The sequence below is a fragment of the Benincasa hispida genome, chromosome 3 (genome assembly GCF_009727055.1).
Source record: "Benincasa hispida cultivar B227 chromosome 3, ASM972705v1, whole genome shotgun sequence".
NCBI lineage: Eukaryota > Viridiplantae > Streptophyta > Magnoliopsida > Cucurbitales > Cucurbitaceae > Benincasa > Benincasa hispida.
In genome coordinates this window covers 5407893-5429998 of record NC_052351.1, presented here as the reverse complement: position 1 = coordinate 5429998, position 22106 = coordinate 5407893, and the positions used below count along the sequence as shown (strand labels likewise).

General features: G+C 37.1%; 1 protein-coding gene across 4 annotated transcripts; it reads left to right on the top strand.

The window, feature by feature from the left end:
- The first annotated feature begins 909 nt into the window (after positions 1 to 909).
- Positions 910 to 21707, top strand: LOC120072976 (protein CHROMATIN REMODELING 4). Of its 4 annotated transcripts, XM_039025524.1 has the most exons (12): positions 910 to 1753; positions 1864 to 1917; positions 5483 to 5716; positions 6012 to 6113; positions 6276 to 7091; positions 9990 to 10097; positions 10232 to 12997; positions 13623 to 13780; positions 16629 to 16743; positions 17915 to 18000; positions 18611 to 19244; positions 19331 to 21707. In XM_039025524.1, the coding sequence occupies exons 3-12, from the start codon at positions 5498 to 5500 to the stop codon at positions 21323 to 21325; spliced, it is 6999 nt and encodes a 2332-aa protein (XP_038881452.1). In that variant the 5' UTR covers positions 910 to 1753; positions 1864 to 1917; positions 5483 to 5497; the 3' UTR covers positions 21326 to 21707. The 4 variants fall into 4 exon arrangements, with proteins under 4 accessions (XP_038881452.1, XP_038881450.1, XP_038881449.1 ...); XM_039025522.1 differs by lacking the exon at positions 1864 to 1917 and having other exon boundaries at positions 5489 to 5716; XM_039025521.1 differs by lacking the exon at positions 1864 to 1917.
- Positions 21708 to 22106: the final 399 nt, after the last annotated feature.

Here is a 22106-nt window from a genome sequence, read left to right as displayed (position 1 = left end):
AAATTCTATTGATCAATTGCTAAGAAATTAAAACATAAATAGTGAAATCTTCTAAATCTCATAAAGAAATTTAAATTTCAATAAAAAATAAATGTTTTTTAAAACGTTGAGACTAAATAGATAGCAACTCGGGACCAGTAAAACCCATATCGTATTTACCAAGGTACATTAAAATTTATAGTTTCAAATCCACATGGTCAGGCCAGTCCAAACGAGATGGTATTTTATAATTTTTGAAATGAAGTCCTAAAATGTTTTATACCAAAGACAAAATCATAAAACTAAGAAAATAAAAACAAAATATTTGAAGCTAAAAAATGTCACCACAACTATATAACAAAGGTATTTCATTTAAAAAAAATGAGAAATTAAGGAAATTTTGGTCAACTTCTGTTTGATTCCACGGCGAGTCACTAAGAAGTGTATTTTTTTTGTTGTGTTAAGCAACTTTTTCAATTTGGGGATGTGCCATTAGAAGTATTTGCATAAATTGACATAAGTTTAATTAGAGATTAACAAAATCTCAACTTTCCAGGTCACTACGATATCACTAATACAGTTTTGGCAGTTGAATGTTTTTTTTCATCCTAATCTATATTTAGTTTGAATTTATTATTAAAAACTGGAACGACCGCCACATTTGATATCCATAGCAAGATATTTGGAGATGTTTTTTTTCAAGATTAAAAAAATAAAATTAATAAACATTATCCAGATTCTGGTGTTAAAAATCAACTACTAAATATTTTCTATTTTCAGCCATTAAGAAGAGGAAAACAAAGAAGAGGCAACGACATCTTTCTTTTCTGTTTAAAATTAAAGGCAATTAAATTATTTTCCGGCCTGATAATTCATTATTAATTAAAAATACAAAATTTCCCTAACTTATGAAGATGAATCTTCGAGTTCCAGATGGTTATGGCGGCAAAAGCCCCATTTGCCCCCAACCACAGCTTATCACTCATCGCCATTCTTTCAATTCATTTATCCCATTTTCTTTTTATTATAAAATTAAAATGTTTTTTTGGTGGCCGCATCTATATAATTAAAATCAAGGAGGAACAAACAAGAAGGAGCAGAGGATATGTTATTGGAGATCAGGGAAGAAAGAGGAAAATGAAAGGGATATTGTATGAAGTTAACCTAAAAAACCCAGAAAGGGAAGATCTTGGTTTGGTGAATTGTGAGAAGAAGAAACGAGGTTGTTTGTTTCTTCTTAGGTTCATGTGTTCTGGCTGTGTGTTGTTTTGGAGAAGGAAAGGGAGGGAGACTGGGAGAGGAGAGGGAAGGAAGGGAAGGAAGGGAAGGAAAAAGGGAAAGGGAAAGGGAAAAGGAAAAGGAAAGTGGGGGAAACTGAAGGGTGAAGGGAAGTGCGTTAAGGCTCCATAGATGACACGTGGCGAGAATCCAGTGGTTTGGGATTTCCTGGGAGGGTTCAACAGCAACAACAGCAACAACCCAAAACCCAACACCAACGTATACAAAACCACAATGTCAATCTCTCTCTCCTCTGCCATGTCAGAGTGTAACCCCGTCCTATGACCCCGGCGAATCCGTATTTGTGTGCTTCTCTTTCTATAAACTCTCTCTCTCTATTTATTCATTTGTATCCCACATCTGTCTCTTTCATTCTTCTTCTCTCTCTCATCCCCAACTCTCCGAGCCCTAACTCTCGAACCTCCTTTTCCCCCTTTACTCTCTTCCCGCCTTCAATCACATACTATCATGCTCTGTTTTCCCTTTTGATCCACAGGTATGTCTTCTAAGCTTCTTAATTTTTCTGGGTTACTCTTTTTGTTTTCGTTTAATTTTGTCATGTATTGCCCAATATGGTTCGCTATTTCTGAAATCCTGCAATTTCAGCTTACCCCATGTGTGCTTTCCTACTACTTTGTATAGATGGAGTGTTTGATTCTGGTAATGTTTTGTTCTTTAACTTTTGATTATTGCTTCAAGTTGATGTTTTTGAAGGGTTTGGTAATTTGGTAATTGGGGTTTTGACTATTGCATAATAATTGGTTACTGAATGGGGGTTTGGGGGTCAGGTGCGTTAATTTTAGTGCATGCTTAGGTTGCTGAACTTTTATGAGTTTTCAGTTTTTGTCATTGTAGATAGTCTACATTTGCAGCATTGGGTGCTTGTGAGATTCTCGGATTGTGGTTTGTTCTACTTGACTGTAACACGTATCAATGCAATGCAATAGTAGGATTGTCTTCTGGTGATCTGCATATTGTTTTTCTTCTCAACTTTTAAATTTCTTTTATTTAACCATTGATCACCTGTTAATATTACAATGTATGTAATTGGTTTGTCCTCCATGCTCCAATTTGTTTATTGGGTTTAATTTTTTCTTGTTTTGTAAACAAACATTGAATTTACTGCTTAACCACTAACGTAGTCATGATCAAGAACCATGTTAGCACTTAGCATGTAATGGAAATTCCACCTGCTTTACATTTTTGTTCCCAGGACACAACATACTTTTGCTCAGGGAACTCTAAATCACAATGTTTAATTCTGGATTGAACTAGTATCTTTTAGGCCTCTTTCCGAATTCCAAGTATAGAATTCTTCGATTAATCTTCTTGTAGAACCTTTGGTTTCATTGAAGTTTATAGAGGTTTAGCTCTGTCGATGATTTGACTAGTGTTAAGTTCATAGTAATGATGGTTTTCTAGATAATAATACCATTGACTGCTTAGAATGGAGAAGTTTCACTTGTCATGGCCTATTTAAATAGTTTGGTTTACACGTTTTGGATCTTTCGGTGCATAAATATCATTATGGTCAAAAGTTTTGGTGCTAGACAATAAGTTGTGCGATTGGTGACTGTCCTTTGTATTCAAATCCCAATCATTGGTTTGACTACACTGCCAGAAATTGGCTTAGTTGCATTAGGGCATGTGAGAAGGGTAGAGGGACTTTAGGGGGGGTGAGTTTAAATCCTACGGAAGCCATATATCTAAGATAGAATCGTATGAGTTTCTTGTTAGTTAAGTAGGATCCTCGTGTAAGCCGGCTTGGATGCTCATTTTATTTCAGAGAAAAGTCATTGGTCATACTGGCTGTGTGAAATTTTTGTTGATAGTTGTGGATATGGTTTATGTTAGGCCCGATGATGAGAGCGAAAGGTGCCTGGCTAACTCTTATCTGTTCCATTGTTTACACTTTTACCTCTTTGATTTACCTTTTTATGGTAGCTTAAGGGATTGGAAGGGAATGGGGAACTTCTTGCAAGATGAAGGAAGAGGGATCAATCATAGAGTGGTTGGCTGTTGATTTTTTAGTATAATGAGGATATTTTTTTTGGTCATATTCTTTTTGTTATCAACGGTTACAAGGCAAACTTATGGACCCCCATCATTTTACGGTTTTGTCCAAGATTTGGGAAGAGAGATATGATCGCATTTCCAGAAACAGACCAAAGAAATTCAAAGATATCCTTGAATCTTCTATTTTTATTGTTTTTTTTTTTTGGTGTATAGATATTCAACCTCTCAAAGACAACTTAGATTTTTTTGTTGCAAATTGGACCCATCTTTTGTACTCCCTTTGATAGGGATCTTATGTACATCCTTTGGATTATTTCATTTTTTTTCTTTAATAGGAAACAAATTTCATTGATGTATGAAATTACAAAAAAAAAAAAGAAAAGAAAAAGGGCCGAAGCCCAAGCTAATGGAGTTACATAAGATTTTTCCAATTGGTCAAAAGGGAAGACAGGGTGTAAGAATTAAAGAAATATGTGCATTTACACCAACTCATAGCATGAAAGATGATAAGATCAAAATAGCTATCAAAAGGGCTTCCCTTATCTTTGAAGAGGCGCTTGTTTCTCTCCTTCCACGTTATTCATAAAGAAGCATGAATTAGATTCATCCACATGGTTTTTTTTGCTCAGTAAAGGAATGTCCGGTGAGAGTATATGTGAGGGCATCTATAGTGTCTTTAGGGAGGGCAATGTACCATCCAAAGGAAAGGAGGATTTCCTTTCAAAACCTATCTGCAAAGTGACAATGTATGAAGAGGTGACTTGAAGTGTCGGATTCGGCCTTACAGATGAGATAACAATGGGGAGAGAGAGCCATGTGAGGAAAGCGGATTTGTAGTCTATCACAAGTGTTGATGGCAGAGTGACTAACTTCCCAAAGGAAGAATTTGATCTTTTTTGGTAAAAATCATTCTAGATTGCAGCATGGAAGGGGTGATCAGAGATATCCACATCATTACCCAAGATTAGGTAAGGGATTTTATGGAGAAAGAGTCTTTGGCATCGGGCTCCAGATCCATTTATCCTTAGCAGTTGAAAGATGGACACCCTGAAGGCTGTTCGTGAGGTCAAGCCACTCATCAATCTCTTCATCCTTTAAATTTCTCCCAAAATTAAGAGACCAACCATGTTTGTGATCCCACAAATAAAAAATGGAAGATCTTTTCTGTATGGACAGAGAGAAACTTTTGGGGTAATATTCCTTGAGAGGGGAAGCTCTGTTCCATATGTTACTCCAAAAGGATGTGTTTTCTCCATTTCCCATTTTAATTTTGACCTTTTCTTTTATGAGATTCATGTGCTCCAAAATGTCTCTCCAGTCCCCAGACATAGTTCGGGAAAGTGGTGTTGGGCCAAGACTCGTGGGGAGACTTTCTATATTTTGCAACAACAATCCATTTCCATAAAGCCTCGTCTTCATGGTAGTATCGCCAAACCCATTTAGCAAGAAGAGCACAATTCTTATCAACCAAGCATGAGATTTGATCACCTTGTCCCATCTAACAAGGTGGGATCCATGTAGTGTAGAACCCCCCTTCCTCAGAAAATTCCTATATAGCTTCTCCAAATTGTTGGCCACCGTGGAGGGCATTTTGTATTGACATGTAATAAGTGGGGAGATGGGATAATTTAGCTTGAAGGAGAGTAAGGGGGCTGCCCTTGGAGATCTGATTGTGGTTCCCCTTTGGATTATTTCATACACAATGAAATTGTTTCTTATCCAAAATAATAATAATAATAAATTAGGGCATCTTTGGATTTGACTGATTGGAGGAAGTATGGATTCATGTAAATTAGCGAATTAATAAGATGCAGGTAGATCTGTTCGTTTCTATTGAAATGAAAGAGTGCCTTAAAAATAAATGCAAAAAGGAACTATTACTTGGTCACTTGTTCTTCAGTTTTATCATAAAAGAAAGTGATATAATGTTAGCATCTGTAATTTATAATGGATAATATTGCTATTGTTAAAATAATGGCCTTGGTGTAGGTTGATATGGAAGGTGCATTCTCCTGCCCGAAATTGTTTCTTGTTTCTTCAAGGGAAGCTTTTGTTTTTATTTCAAAACGAATATATTATTGAAGTGTAAGAGACTATGTTTTCTAGATGCTCTGCCAAACATCAAACTTAAAGCAACTGCGTTTTCTAGATGCTCTGTTCTGGTCGACCTTTATGTCAACTCATGATCTGGTACATGTATTTTTTCAAGACTCAGGGTTAAGGTATGAAGGAGGATGAATCATCGGGCGGTAAAGTTATTAGTAGGAATTGGGTCATGAAACGTAAAAGGAGAAAGCTTTCTTCTGCTACTGATCTTCCTAGCAAAAGGGAAGACAGGTCACTTGCAATAGAATCTCCTAGAAGTATTTCTTTGGCTAAAGGGAAGGTGAAGAGTGAGGCACATCGCGAACAGTTCTCATCCAAGAAGAAAGGAAATGATGGGGTGAGTAATGGGTTTTTTTTTTTTTTTTCCGGGTCTACTTAGAATAGCTATTTTTTTGCTAGAAAGTCTTTTATATTTAAGGTAATGTTCTCGCATGCGTCATAAATGTTTATCTTTAAATGATGATCACTGGGAGTATAATCCTCTAATAAATTGTCTTTTCGTTGTGAATTATTTTATATTTTTATTCCATTTAACTTATTTGTCCTAATATTTTATGGTAAAATGCTAATATTAGGCAATAGCTATGCATTTCACTCTCCAAGTTGAATATGCTTATTATTTGTTGATCCAGTATTTCTTTGAATGCGTGGTCTGTGATCTTGGTGGAAACTTGTTATGCTGTGACAGCTGTCCAAGGACCTACCATCTTCAGTGTCTTAATCCACCCCTTAAGGTTTGTTGATTCAATCTATAATTTGCTATTACGACAGACATTTAATATTTCTGCTGCAGACTATTCGTTTGAATTAACTGTTTTGCCTAGCTTTCCTATTTATTTCAATGTTCTGCAATATGCTCTGGCCTAACTTTTGCATGAATCTGATATTTATTGAAGCGGATCCCCATGGGTAAGTGGCATTGTCCAAGCTGCAATCAGAAGAATGATTTACCATTAGATACCACAAGCTATTTGGACACCATATCTAAGCGAGCAAGAACAAAAGTTGTCAGTGCAAAATGTAAAAATGGAATCAAGTCTTCTGACACTGAGAAAGTGTCCAGGATATTTGGAAGCTCCATTCTTGCTAAGAAGAGATCCTCCAACAAGAGAAAGTCAATCTTAGCTCATAAAGTGAAGGCTTTTGGAAGAAAATCAGCCACCTCCAATATAGACGTGTCTTGTAATGCCAAGCCAAGTCATCCATTGGATAGTAATACCGTAACGAGCGTTTCTTCTCCTGTCAATGTTAATGATGAAAAGGTATGCAAGGCATCCCGATCAGACTCTCAAACAGAAGAAAAGTCAGTTCCTGTTGTTACGGAGGTTTCATCTCATTCAAAAGCTGAAAAATTAGAGCCACGTGGTGATGTTCCCGATAAGAATCTTGATATGCTTGAGAATGAGCTTGGAATTTCTTGTGAGGATGCATCCCCGAGTAAAAACCCTGTTCTTGCAGTTACTGCTGTAGGGAAGGAGACTAGAAAAAGGAAAAAGAAGATCAATAGTGATGTTGGTCAAAAGAAGCCCAAGACTGGAAAGGCAACGTGTGTAACTGGCACTTCAAAAAAACTTGGATGCAAAGTAGATGCTTCCAGTCCTGGAAATGGTAGATCCGTACGGAAACAAAAGCATGTTGGCCATGAGATACCTACTTCCTCTTCAAAGGAAGACGTTGGGACTAAGAATTCAGATCTGGAGGGAAAAGATGAGGTACCTTTAATACTTTCATTGTTTCATTTGTGCTTCTTGGGACATCTTATGCATGAATAATCAGTTTACTGGAGTTCGACATATTTTTTGTTCTCTCTTTTACCTACGTCCATGTTTCCCCCCTGACATGAACTGATTGTTTTCTCTGTCAATATGTTTTTTCCTGTTAGATCCACTATTTAGGATATTAATTTGATCGATTTACTCGCAGGGCCACATATTGTTAACTTAACATTGGAAATTGCTTTTATTAATTCACCTACTTTGCCGAATAACATCTGTGGTGATGAATGTGACACTGGTTCCTTTGTGTGTGTGAGTGTGATTCAAAGCGCCTCTAACTCCTGCTTCACATATCTAAATGACAGTGTATTCTAAATGCCAGTATGCTTAAAAGATGTCCAACTTATTTTAACTAGTTGATTTTGTAGATTTGTGTATGGTACAATTGTATTTAGATTAAAATATTAGTCATTTATCTCTTTTTGATATCCCTGTTTGTTAATTTGTTTTATTAGTTGCAATTTCTCTTGTATTACATTTACCTACCATTGGGTCATAAGAAAAATAATCTCTCCAAAAATTACAGATTTTTGTGTTTTTGTTTTTATTTTAAACAAGAAATATTTCATTGATACAGTGAAAAGATCACATAAGTATAAGACTGTCATTAGAAGTTTATGAGAAGGCCTCCAATTTGTTTCTGTTTCAAAAAAAAGGAAAAAAAAGAAAAGAAAAAAGAAGGACAAAATGAATTATCAATTGAATACCAATATGAACAATGGAATTAGCCTAATTTGAAACTTTGTCCCAACCACTTGGTGTTTTTAAATAACCAGAAAAAGAAAGCTGATTTTTGTAATATTTTGCATATTTTCTTCTTTCCCCTTGTCTCTGATAAGGTTTGGTCTCTCTCTCTCTCTCTCTCAACAATTATTGACATTACTATTCCTGTATTAATATCAATTTAGATGACCTTGTTACCTGTAAGGCTGTGACTTCATACATGCTCGGATTTTTTTTTAAGAAATAATTTTATTGGTATGTAAAATTTACAAAATGGGGATAAGAAAGACCGCATTCTAGAGGTGTTACATTAAACTTCTCCTATTGGAAAAAAGAGAGTTGAGTTATCAAAATAGAAGAATTTTTTAGGATGTGAAGAAATATATTATTATTCTCAATGGTTTCTAGTTTTTATATCATGTAATTGCCTTTGTTTGGTGGGTTGGCCAATGGTCAATAAAGGTTATGAAAATAATTAAGGGTTAAGAGAGAATGAGTTCAAGTAATGACGATGATGACCACCAACTTACGATTTAATATCTCATGAGCCTCTATGGTAACCAAATGTAGTTAGGTCAAGTGGTTGTCTAGTGATAATAGTTGAGGTGCGCATAGGCCACAAGTTGACATACACAACTCACAGGTATCAGAAGAAAAAAAAATACCCTCCACTTTGGATATGACCCTTGGTGAAATCATTGTCATTTATCGTTGCCAATGTCTTCAAAAGCCCGTGCGCCTATGCTTAAGGCAAAGGTCTGGCTCAAGGCGAGGCTCTCAAAATAAGGCGTGCCTTAGGTGCACACTTTTGGTGAAGGCCTGGGGCCTTGGGGCTTTTCCATTATTTTTTAAGATAGTAATAATTAGGTTTTTTTTTTTTTTTTTTTTTTTTTTAAATAATAATAAAAAAAATAGCAACATAACCTTTCATTGATGTAATGAAAAGAGTCTAGTACTCAAAGTATAATGATATATAAGAGCTAGTTGCAACTTAAAGAATGAGGATCAGTAGGCGCACTTGGCCATCTCAACTAAGTTGACACACCTCTAACACCCTCATCACATCCCAATAGAAAGAAGTACATCAATAAGAAATACATCAAAGAGAAATACAACTAGAACCATAACAAAAGTCTCTCAATCAGAAAACATAATTAAGGTGATACAATAAAAGCATTCCAATTTAAACAAATATCCTAGATGGAGTAGTCCTCGAAGGCCTTGGAGACAGAACACCATGTAGAAGCTAGGAGTCGAATCGTTCCATAATGGTCTGACCAATCTGTTGCTTTGTCGTGAAAAACCCTTTGATTTTGTTCAAACCATATTTCAGAAATTAATGCCTTTATGACATTAGACCATAGCATTTGAGCTTTGAAAGATAATCGGGGTCCTTCCAAGATTTGAAGCATATTATCCTGTACTGTGTTGCTGAAAATCCAATGAAGATTGAAGGATGAAAGTAGTTTTTGCCAGCAGCTACTAGAGAAGGAACAATCAAATAGCAGGTGTGGTAAATCCTCACTCTTTGCTAAACAAAGAGGGCAAATAGTTGGGGAAAGATGGTGTGCCTGAAGCTTATGTTGTAAGGTAGTTAGCAATTGAGAGAACCAAACAATAACACCCAAACAACAATATTAATTCTTTTTGGACTTTTTGATTTCTGTAACTGTCTGAAATAATAATTAGGGGTTTTCCTTCTTCATTAACTAAAAAATCAATTTTATTAAGCCTAAATGCAGAATTTCTTCTGTTTTGTTTTGTTTCTTTTTTTTTTTTTTTTATTTTTAAATTTGATTTGATTTATTTTCTCATATTTCCACTTCAACTATACTTTCTCTTCTTAATGTAGTACTTTTATATATAGTGTGTCTCACCATACTTTTTTTTGCGCTTTGTGCTTAAGATCCAGAAGACTATTGTGCTTTCTTTACCACCTTGAGCTTAAAAAGCATAGTTGCTAGTTGCAGACTATTCATTGACGGCCCCCCCCCCCCCCCCCCCCCCCCCCCCCCCCCCCCCCCCCCCCCCCCCCCCCCCCCCCCCCCCCACACACACACACACCATAAGCATACTTGTTAATCAGGGAGTAATCATATTTTCTTATTGCAGAAACTTCCTGATGAAGACAAAGATAAGTTGGTCGAGCTTGATAAAGTAGTAGGTCATGTAGATGGCACATTGACATGTGAAAATGGATTGGATGGTGAGACTTTACAGGTAAGCGATAATGCTTCTCAAAGTGAAACTCTATCGTTTCAGTGGTAGACATTTCTTGTCTCTTTTAGGTTTCTTATGTAACGACCTGTCATCCTCTCATTTGTTTGTTTTCCTTTGCTGGGTTAACTCCTCAGGTTGATCGAGTGTTAGGGTGTCGTGTTCAAGATAACAGCAAGGAATCTTCATATTTACTTGAGATAGTGGTTAATGACCGTCCTGATGATCTCCTAAATCCAGAAGAAGCCAGAGAAATAGGAGATAGACCTGCATTTGATGATGTTTTAGATGTTGGAACAGAAAATATCATCAAGGATCAAGAGAATGTAGGTCCAAGTGGTGATATGGAAGAAAGCTTGAAGAGTGATACGAAGGTAGATAAAATACAGGTATATAGAAGATCTGTGAACAAAGAATCAAAAAAAGGTAAGGCCCTGGATGTGTCGAGTAAGGGCAATATTGATTGTTGTACATCAACCTCGAATAATGAAAATCGAGATGAATCTTCTCTAACGTTAGAAGATCAGGGTAGATCAATGGAAAATACGATATCAGAGGAGAATGTTGGCGTGAGCTTGAGAAGTTCCAATGGGAATGATGTTCTTAAAGTGTGCGAAAAGGTTGCTTCTTTTGAAACCAATAATATAGCAGAAGGTGATACAGAAGTAGGTATCAGCAACAGCTTGGAGAATAAAATTAAAGATTCATTGGTACCTGATACTGCATGTAGGAATGCTGAGACCACACATTATGAATTTCTAGTGAAATGGGTTGGTAAGTCTCATATCCATAATAGCTGGATTTCCGAATCTCATCTGAAAGTTTTAGCGAAGAGAAAACTTGAAAATTACAAGGCAAAGTATGGGACTTCGGTCATTAATATATGTGAGGATAGATGGAAGCAGCCCCAGCGAGTGATTGCTCTTCGTTCTTGCAAAGATGGTGGTCATGAAGCATTTGTAAAATGGTGTGGCCTTCCTTATGATGAATGCACTTGGGAAAAATTAGAAGAACCTGTTTTAAAAGAATCTCCACAATTGATCCAATTGTTCAATGATTTTGAGCAGAAAACAATTGAAAAGGATTCTTCGAAGGAAAATTTACCTAAGAAATATGGTGATTCACAGTTTGAGATAACTACTCTTACTGAGCAACCTAAGGAACTCCAAGGGGGTTCATTGTTTCCTCATCAACTTGAAGCTCTCAACTGGTTGAGGAAATGCTGGTACAAGTCAAAAAATGTAATCCTTGCTGATGAGATGGGACTTGGAAAAACAGTATCAGCTTGTGCTTTTATTTCATCATTATATTTTGAGTTCAAAGCTAGACTCCCTTGCTTAGTTTTGGTCCCACTGTCCACAATGCCTAACTGGCTTTCTGAATTTGCTTTATGGGCCCCAAATTTGAATGTTGTGGAATACCATGGGGGTGCAAAGGCAAGAGCAGCTATCCGGCAGTATGAATGGCATGCTTGCAATCCCAGTCAGCCGAATAAGAAAACCGACTCCTTTAAATTTAACGTTCTTTTGACTACTTATGAAATGGTTCTTGTTGATTCTTCTTACCTTCGTGGGGTTCCCTGGGAAGTTCTTGTGGTAGATGAGGGCCACCGTTTGAAGAATTCTGGAAGTAAGCTTTTCAGCTTGCTTAATACATTTTCTTTCCAACATCGTGTTCTGTTGACTGGGACACCTCTGCAAAACAACATTGGTGAGATGTATAACTTACTTAACTTCTTACAGCCATCTTCTTTTCCTTCTTTATCTTCATTTGAGGAGAAGTTTAATGACCTTACAACTGCCGAAAAGGTGGAAGAACTGAAAAAACTTGTTTCTCCACATATGCTCCGAAGGCTTAAAAAAGATGCCATGCAAAATATTCCTCCCAAGACTGAAAGAATGGTTCCAGTTGAGCTATCATCTATACAAGCTGAATATTATCGTGCGATGCTGACAAAAAACTATCAGCTACTTAGGAATATTGGGAAGGGTGTTGCACAACAGTCCATGCTAAATATTGTGATGCAATTACGGAAGGTCTGCAATCACCCATATCTTATACCAGGCACAGAGCCCGAATCTGGTTCTGTAGAGTTCCTTCATGAAATGCGGATAAAAGCTTCAGCTAAGTTGACGTTGTTGCATTCAATGCTCAAGATTTTACATAAGGAGGGTCATAGAGTTTTACTATTTTCCCAGATGACTAAGCTTCTTGATATCCTCGAAGATTACTTGACCATAGAATTTGGGCCAAAGACATATGAGAGAGTTGATGGCTCTGTTTCAGTGGCAGATCGTCAAGCTGCAATTACACGCTTTAACCAAGATAAGAGTCGCTTTGTTTTCCTATTATCAACACGCTCGTGTGGCCTTGGTATTAATTTAGCAACTGCTGACACTGTTATTATTTATGATTCTGATTTTAATCCACATGCTGATATCCAAGCTATGAATCGGGCGCATCGAATTGGTCAATCAAATAGACTTTTGGTATACCGACTTGTAGTTCGTGCTAGTGTTGAAGAGCGCATTTTGCAGCTTGCTAAGAAGAAATTGATGCTTGATCAGCTTTTTGTCAATAAGTCAGGATCCCAAAAGGAAGTGGAAGATATTTTGAAATGGGGTACAGAAGAATTATTTAGTGATTCAACCATCACTAGTGGGAAGGATGCAGTTGAAAATAGTAATAGCAAGGATGAGGCAGTGACAGATATAGAGCATAAGCATAAGAAGAGGACCGGTTCCCTGGGGGATGTCTACAAGGATAAATGTACAGATAGTGGCATTAAGATTGTTTGGGATGAAAATGCAATTTTGAGATTGCTAGACCGTTCAAATCTTCAATCTGATGCAACTGAAACTGCTGAAGCTGATACTGAGAATGATATGCTTGGCTCCGTGAAGGTTATAATTTCCTTATGCTATCTAAATGTTCTTTATATAATTTTTTTTTTACCGTGTAGTAGAGTGTTATGTGATCTTCTACTGTTTTGTAGTTGGTCTATTTGCAATTCCTAGGATGAACAAAATACACTGATACTCTTTTTTTTTTTTTGTTAAAATATGATTTTAGTCCTTGTACTTTGGACTAGTTTTGTCTATTTTAGTTAGTTGTTAACTTTTTCTTGAAAAAAAGTAGTTTATACTAGCATTTCCCTCTATAAATGTTGGAAATATATTCACTTTATGTTATTTTTTATATAAATTATTATTGATATTTGAAGGATAGAAGTTAACTTCAAAGTAACAATAAGGAATAGTTTTAAGATTTATTTAAAGTACATGGAATAAATTTGGACAAGGTACAAGGACCAAAATAATATTCTAATATTTTCTTCTTTGGTAGCCTTTCGATCTTGAGTTCACGTTCATACGTTAGTCTGTTATGTGTTATCAAATAAAATAAAATGATAACTCCAAGTAGCATTTTAGGAATTAGTGTCTATGAGCTCAACATGTGAAATGCTATCTCTCTAGTGACTATTATATCAAGTGTTAATTAGAAATTCCCAATTTGTATTCCCATTAGTCTGTCGACTGGAATGATGAACCAGCAGAAGAACAAGGGGGAGCTGAATCACCCACTGGTGTAACTGATGACATTTGTGCGCAAAATTCAGAAAGGAAAGAGGATAATGGGTTGACAGTTGCTGAGGAAAATGAATGGGACAGACTTTTGCGAATCAGGTAGATTTATTGTCCTTTATTGTCTTTTATTGTCTTTTTACTTTCATTTACTCAAGTTACCTTTATACACTTTCATTTACTCAAGTTACCTTTATACACTTGTCCAAGCCCACAAAGAAACATGAAAACAAACAAGGGACCAAACCTCACAAGGGTCTCTCTCTAGTCTCTACCCCTCTGAAGACCCTATTATTGCTATTATTGCACTCGCCCCAAAGAATCCACAAAATAGCGCACATTCTAGCACACCATAGAAAGCGGCCTTTCTCTCCCTGGAGCAGGTTGATAAGAGACTCCTCGATTAAAGCACAAGCATCTCTGTATCGAGCAACCACAATGCCAAATGACTGAAAGAAAGAATCCCAAACGAAATTGGTAAACTCACAACGCCATAGGATATGGTTGATGTCTTACTTTGCCTTCCGATAGAGAACACAATAGCAAGGACCCACAAGCAAAGACAACTTCCTCTTAAGTCGATCCATTGTGTTAGCATGGCCATGTAAAATTTTCCAAGGAAAGAAACTCACTTTCCTTGAGATCTTAATCATCCAAAGCACAGAGAAAACCGATAGGCCCAGGGGCCCAAGGAGCGAAAGGAGTTACACGAGAACCCCTCTAAAAGGTCTGGGCTCCAGATCCTCACATCCCTTCTCTCATTTCTAAAAGAGAAACCCTCAAGGAGAGAAAGAAGAGTTGCCACCTCCGTTGCTTCCTTATTGGAAAGCGTTTGGTGGAACTTAAAGGAAAAAGAACAAAAGCTCCCATACCTTCTCTCATTTCTAAAAGAGAACCCCTTTAAAAGGTCTGGGCTCCAGATCCTCACATCCCTTCTCTCATTTCTAAAAGAGAAACCCTCAAGGGGAGAAAGAAGAGTTGCCACCTCCGTCGCTTCCCTATTGGAAAGAGTTTGGTGGAACTTAAAGAAAAAAGAACAAAAGCTCCCATACCACACTAGGAAATCAACCACCATATGATTTTTAAGCGTAGCCAAATGGTACAACTGAGGGTAACAAAGAATAAAGAGACCTCTCCCCCACCCAATGATCTTCCCAAAAATGCATATCTTTCTCTTCCCCCACTATGCAACGAACCAAATAGACAAAAAAAGGGAGCTTTTTTGAATAAACTTCCACAAGTTCCAGTGAGAACCTTTAACCCCTTTAGACAACCACTCAAAAGGATGGGGACCATATTTACTAACAATAATTCTTTGCTGGTGGGATTAGGGATCAGAGGAGAAATGCCAAAGCCATTTGTCTAACAGAGCTTGTTGCGAATCCTTAAATTCCCAATTTCTAACCCCCTAAGGACACAAGCTTCTCAATAATCTCCCATCTAACCAAATGAGACCTCTTCCCTTTCCCTTCTTCGACCCCTTCCCAAAGGAAATCACACATCGACTTCTCCAAACTCTTACAAATCTTATAGGGGTCGTGAAGAAATAAATAGGAATACCACTTGGCACTAATCTGATTAAGGTAAGCCGCCCAACTTTAGATAAGAAGCCATTTTTCCATGAAGCTAAATGACTATGCACTTTATCCACCACCGGGTCCCACAAAGCAACAGACTTGAGATTACTTCCAAGAGGCTAGCCAAGGTTCGAGGTAAGACTACCCACATCACACCCCACCATCTTAGCTCACCTCCTAATCTTCTCCTCTCACAATGTATTCCAATATACATTTACCCCTGCTAAACCTACACTCTTACATCTTTTCAAAGAAGGCAAGAATATGATTTGAGATCAAGAACGACTCTTCCTTACTAGAATAAAAGAAAAGCGTATCATCACTGAATTAAAGATGGGAAAGGGTCACCCTGTCCTCTCCCACCTCAAAGGTCTCAAGGATATTTCCTTCCACACTTTAACTCACCATTTTGCTAAGAACGTCCACAACAAGGAGTAACAAAAAAGGGGATAAGGGGTTCTCCTTGTCTAAGGCATCTCAATGCCACCACTTTTCCTTTGAGACTCCCATTAATAAGAAAGAATAGCTCACGTTCCTCAGACAACCCTACATCCACATACGTCACTGGCACACGAATCCCTTTTCTCCAACACCTTGAGTTGAATAGATTATAATTATTCTCTCAAACCTTAAGGGGGCGTTTGGGGCAAGAATTATCCTAAGACTATAATAACCACCCCTTGTTACAGTAAATATTATTTTGCAGTCCTCAATTAGCTACAGTCAATACTATTTCAAAATCCTTATTTGCTACAATATTTACTATTTGCTACCGTTTTACTATTTTACATTCATCATTTTTTTTATTCTTTGCTACAACGTTCATTATTTCCTTCTCAAACTAAAATAGTTTACACCTCAAGCACATACTATTATAACTCAAACTAAAATAATCTATACCTCAAACACAAATTATTATAACCCAACAACAATGACCTAGGATTATAATAACCAACTCTTTGCCCCAAATGTCCCCCAAGTGTTTACCATTTGAAAATGTATAACATAATTCTGTAAGAATATATGAGAAATGCTTATACAAATAAGAATGACTTGTCTCAAAATAAAGAAACAAATAAATAAAATTGACTACAAGTATCTTGAAATCTATTGATCCTATGGGATCTGTTTTATTTAGCTGGGGCGGGTTTCATTTGCTTGTATGTTTAATTTAGTGAAAATGCAAAATAGAATAGTGAAGTGATATTTGAAGGCTATTTGTAGGGTTGGCTAGAATTGTACTTATATTGGTTGGTATAATAGAAAATATGGTAACTTTGTGAGGTAGATTTCAAAGATTGAAAAATCATGATGGTGACAAAGTATACTGATAGAACATAACTTGTGTTAAATGTTGTTTATTTGGGATATAGATGGGAGAAGTATCAGAGTGAGGAGGAAGCAGCTCTTGGCCGTGGGAAACGCCTCCGTAAAGCCGTTTCTTATAGGGAAGCATATGCTCCCCATCCTAGTGAAACTTTGAGTGAGGTACTTCCGTATTCCTGATTTTTCATAAGCCCTTGTCTTTACTCAGTGAGTGCCTAGTATCCATTTATAGACATCTTGTCATTCTTCATTAACTTTGAGTAGGTACCTTATTGCTGGCATTTTTCGATAAGCATATTTCTGTCATTTGTCATTTGATCTTTTATATACTTGTTTGCTAGTAAATTCTCAATTTTTGAAGTTGTGTATTTGCCCATGCTCACAAACTTTAAATTTCCGTTTTCCCCATTATTATGTTGTTATCTGACTATAGATCTCCTTTATCCCTGGAGACCGGGGCTAAAATTAATTTTTTTTATTATTATTATTTTTTATGTATAAGTTTCTCAATTGTCATTGTCACCCTTTTTTTTTTTTTTTTTTCCTGTGATTTTCAACTTGGAGCTGTATGATATATTTAGTTGCTTTTAATCCTGGTTATTTGAGAATCTAATGATATTACCTAGAAAAAATCTCTACTTTCAAAATTAGATAAACCCAACTCAAGAGCTAGTAAAATTCACCTAAATGGTTTACTAAAATTGTGAACTCACCTTTTGTAGTCTAGCCACGATTATTTGACTTTTCAATCTGATAATTAGCAAAATGGCCACCCTTCCTAATTCCTCTTGCGACATAATTCAAGTTATATCCATGACATGGATACAACAAAATTGGTTTTTGTGAAAGCTAGAACTTAGACGTGACAAGTACATAGTTCCAATTAGCAGCCTATCCAACCCTCTCCCCCAAGGGGATTAAGTCATAGAACAATCTTCTTGTGATATTTACTTTTTTTTAAAAAAATAAATTACGACATTTCATTATATAAATTGAAATATATAAAAGAAGGGGAGGAGAGCGAATCCCCCCATTTTAGGGAAGTTGACTGATTTGCAACTAGTTTCCTTACGTCTCAATATTTTATGATCAATTTACGGTTCTTCAATTTGGATATATAGCTAGCAGCTTGTTCCGGAAATGAGTCGTGTGGTACTTGTATTTGCTCTTGGTCTTCTACTGCGTTCATTTTTGCCCTTTGAGGCGACAGATTTCTTGGTATTGAGTTGGACAATATTGATCTTTTTGCTTGAGACTAAATGAAGCGGTTACACTATTTTGTCATCTCCATAATATGCATGTATGGTGATTCATCATTGTTAATTTTTGAAAGCAGAGTGGGGGAGAAGAAGAAAAAGAACCGGAACCAGAACCAGAGAGGGAATATACACCAGCGGGACGAGCTTTAAAAGAAAAATTGTAAGTTCATTTTTTTTAAGTATGAAGTCTCAGGGGCATGATAGCTCTCGAGTCAATAAAAATGTTATTAAATGGTTATTATATCTAAATAGAATATACCAGTAAAGTTATTGCAAAGTAGAATTTCTGTCATTGTGAAGTTATCCAAATGGTTTCTTTGTTATTGCTGCATTCATTAACTGTGAATTTTGAATTCTTTGGGCTATCTTTCTGCTCAAGAAACCTCAGTCATTTTCTTTACCTTGATTTGAATTCCTACCCGTTTGAGTGTTCTTATGAGATACTCTATAGTCTATATTATGAAGAAGAACTTAATGCACCAAGTTTTCTCTAGAGGGAAAATATAGTATGAAACTGTGAGAACTCTAGTTATGGATATACTAGAATTAGTAGTATCAGTATGTAAGGGCATATTAATAGTTAGAGTTTCAATACTTGCGATGTCTGCTCTAATTTAAAATATTTACTTGAATGACAAATGGATTAGTAGTATCGGTATTGCTTGATTGCATGTGCAGGGTTTCAATACTTGCGATGTCTGCTCTAAGTTAAAATATTTACAAATTTGTTTTTGTATATATGCCTTATTTACTTTAGTTTTGATGAACAGTGCTAAGCTACGAGCTAGACAAAAAGAACGGCTTGCTAAAAGAAACGCATTGGAAGAATCCTTCTCTCGTGAGGGAGTGACTATACATGGGTCACTCCCTCATCAGTGTCCTCACACCAATGCAGTGGATCAAGATCAAGCAGCAGGATCATTGGAAACGAATAAAGAGAGGACTTCAGTATTTGTCTTGGAGGATGACAAACTTATTCAGTCAGCAGATGCTCCAAAGAGCCGGATCGATTCAACCTTGAGGCTTGGAAGAATTTCAAGGCATAAAATTAGCAATAACTTAGATCTTGCTGTGGGTCCAATAGGCTATTCAGCTGCTGATAATTTTCTACCAAGTCAACATTTTGCGGGATCTAGTCATGCAAACTCAGTCCCGATCAATTTGTTGCCGGTTCTTGGACTTTGTGCCCCTAATGCTAATCAGCTTGAAACATCACGTAAGAACTTGTCAAGATCAAATGGTAAGCAGAGTCGAACAGTAGCTGGACCTGACTTTCCATTTAAATTATCTCCTTGCTCTGGAACTTTAAGTGGCACTGATGTTGGTGGTGCTGAGGTTGTGCCAGACAAGGAATTGCCAGCTTCGTCAGCAGAACGCTTGCACAGCCATCTTTTGTTTGCTCAGGTAAATTTTCTATCATCCGGATGGCTTTCTCTGTTGACTATACTTCAGATTTTCCTGCTATTTAATGTCTTCTCTCTGGTTTACAGGAAAAGATGACGCCACCCAATTTTCCCTTCGATGAGAAAATGTTGCCCAGATATCCAATCCCATCTAAGAACTTGCCAAGTGGACGACTTGACTTCTTATCAAATCTGTCCCTGGATGGCAGAGTTGAAGCTGTTAATGGTTGTCTTCCAACTATACCTTTGCTGCCCAATTTAAAACTTCCTTCCCTAGATGTTATGAGGGGCAATCCACAAGATGAGGAAGAGGCTCCCTCCTTGGGTTTGGGACGGATGCTTCCCACATTCTCGGCGTTTCCTGAAAATCATAGGAAAGTGCTTGAAAACATAATGATGAGGACTGGATCTGGATCTGCCAACTACTTCAGAAGAAAACCAAAAGGAGATGGTTGGTCAGAAGATGAACTGGATTTTCTCTGGATTGGTGTTCGTAGGCATGGAAAGGGAAACTGGGATGCCATGCTTAAAGATCCTAGACTGAAATTTTCAAGGTACAAAACTTCAGAAGATTTATCATCCAGGTGGGAGGAGGAGCAACTAAAGATTTTGGATGGGTCAGCTTGTCAGATGCCAAAATCAGCTAAGCAAAGCAGGTTACAAAAATCTTCTCCATTTCCAAGTCTCCCTGATGGGATGATGACGCGGGCTCTGCATGGAAGTAGACTAGTTACAGTACCAAAGTTTCATACCCATCTGACAGATATTAAACTGGGTCTTGGTGATCTCGTTCCTAACCTTCCTCGATTTGAAGCATCAGATCGACTTGGTCTGCAAAATGAGCAATTTGCATCTATACCAACCTGGAACCATGACAAATATCACACGTATTTTCCTGGAGAATCATCGGCAGGAGCTTCTGATAGATCAGGGACTAATTCAACCATGCCTGTTGATAACCCTTTTATGTTCAATTCTTTGGGAACTAGTCACTTAGGTTCATTGGGTTTAAATGGCTCTAGTAGCTTTGATACACAGGGAAAGGAGAATGACGAACCTGGTCTTGATAACTACGGGAAGTTGCCTAATCTTTTGGATAGATCTTTGAAACTATTTCATGAATCACCTAGCAATTTGGAAAATGGTTCAGGACTGCTGCCTGATCCCAGCAAGGGGCTCAGTGTAGCAAATCCCAAAGATGAATTAACAGATGGCAATTCTTCAAAGGACAAACTACCTCATTGGCTAAGGGAAGCTGTTAATGTTACTTCAAAGCCTCCAGACCCTAACCTTCCCCCAACTGTGTCAGCAGTTGCACAATCAGTTCGCTTGCTATATGGGGAAGACAAGTTTATCACTATTCCCCCATTTGTGAACCCAGGTCCACCTCCCTCTTTACCGAAAGACCCAAGACGGAGTCTAAAGAAGAAACGAAAGCGGAAATCCGTTATTTTCAGGCACTCTTCAGCAGATGTTGTAGGAAGCAGCAGCCAGCAGGAGGAGCTTGAAGGTGGCCCTGCCCATGGAGATGCCGCTGTTTCTTGCTCCATCTCATTGGTCTCACCACATGCCATCCATCATTCACAGCCACAGGAAATGGCAGGAACTTCAACTTCAAGGCTTCCAGGTCTGGAATCTGACCTCAGCATACCTTCTCTGAACTTGAACATGAATCCCTCATCCTCATCTCTGCACACAAACCAGCAGAAGAAAACGACCATGGGCTTATCCCCATCGCCAGAAGTTCTTCAGTTAGTTGCATCTTGCGTTGCTCCTGGTTCACATATGTCATCTATATCGGGGAAGTTGAACTCAAGTATCCTTGAAAAGACAATCCCACTATCAACTTCCCATGATCAAGAGGATATATTGAGTTCTAAAAGTTCGCCAGGAAAAGGTAAAAAACAGAGGTTATCATTCAGTTCATTAGATTTCTACAATCAAGATAAACCCAAATCCCTCGAAAGCGATGACTCGAGTAAGACCCAGTCAGACCCCTCACGGAGCAAAAGACCTGATGGGGAAGAAATATCGTCTGAAGGGACTGTCTCGGATCGTCATGCAAGTGACCAAGAACTATAGTTGTAATAAAAACCTGTAACAGTATAGTCATTTTTTAGTGCTGAGCGAGGCTGTATGTCAATGTGCTTGAATTTTTGTAGGCATTCCCCAATGAGTTAAATGCATTGGTAAATGTAGGCTTATTATTAGCATATCTTGTGTAAAGCTTTTTTCCAAGAGAAATGTCAAATATAGTTCTCTCTTTTGGTATTCACTTCACGTTCCGTTTTCTGATCCATATTTGATTATTGGTCACAAGCTTGAGGGAAGATGTGTTAAAACATATTCATACATTCAGCTGAACCAAAAGCACTTGTACTTTGTGGAGTCTGTGTAAATTCGTAGCCTTAGGCCAAGCATTTAAAAGCTATAATGTAAATCTCCATTTGGATTTTCCTTTTTACTCTTGCCTTATGAATATCTGCTACAGCTATTTTCGTCCGATCTCTCTTTTTATTTATATATCTTTTTTTTCTTTGGGCAATTATACTCAACGGTTGAAGAATGTCCTACACTGTCAAAAAAAAAAAAATAATAATAATAATAAAAAAAAAAAATTAAATGATAATGTTACATGTTTATTAGACAAATATTGACTAATTTCCACGATATGATAACATACTGATGATGAAAGAAAGTAAATAACTAGATAAAATGTTTTCTATTCAAAAGAATTTGGGTGTATATACCCATCTCTATATTTTTTCCTCCCATCGATCAGAGGAAAAAATTCAAAAAATAAATAAGAATAATTTACCACATGTCATATTATGATAGGACAATTTGGTGAGATTTACAAAGG

Excerpts from the sequence above, each read along its gene's own strand:
- LOC120072976 (XM_039025522.1), top strand. The coding sequence starts at position 5,498 with ATGAAGGAGGATGAATCATCGGGCGGTAAAGTTATTAGTAGGAATTGG. Across the intron at positions 10,098-10,231 it reads TGGATGGTGAGACTTTACAG|GTTGATCGAGTGTTAGGGTG; the intron begins GTAAGCGATAAT and ends TTAACTCCTCAG. Across the intron at positions 16,744-17,914 it reads CTAGTGAAACTTTGAGTGAG|CAGAGTGGGGGAGAAGAAGA; the intron begins GTACTTCCGTAT and ends AATTTTTGAAAG.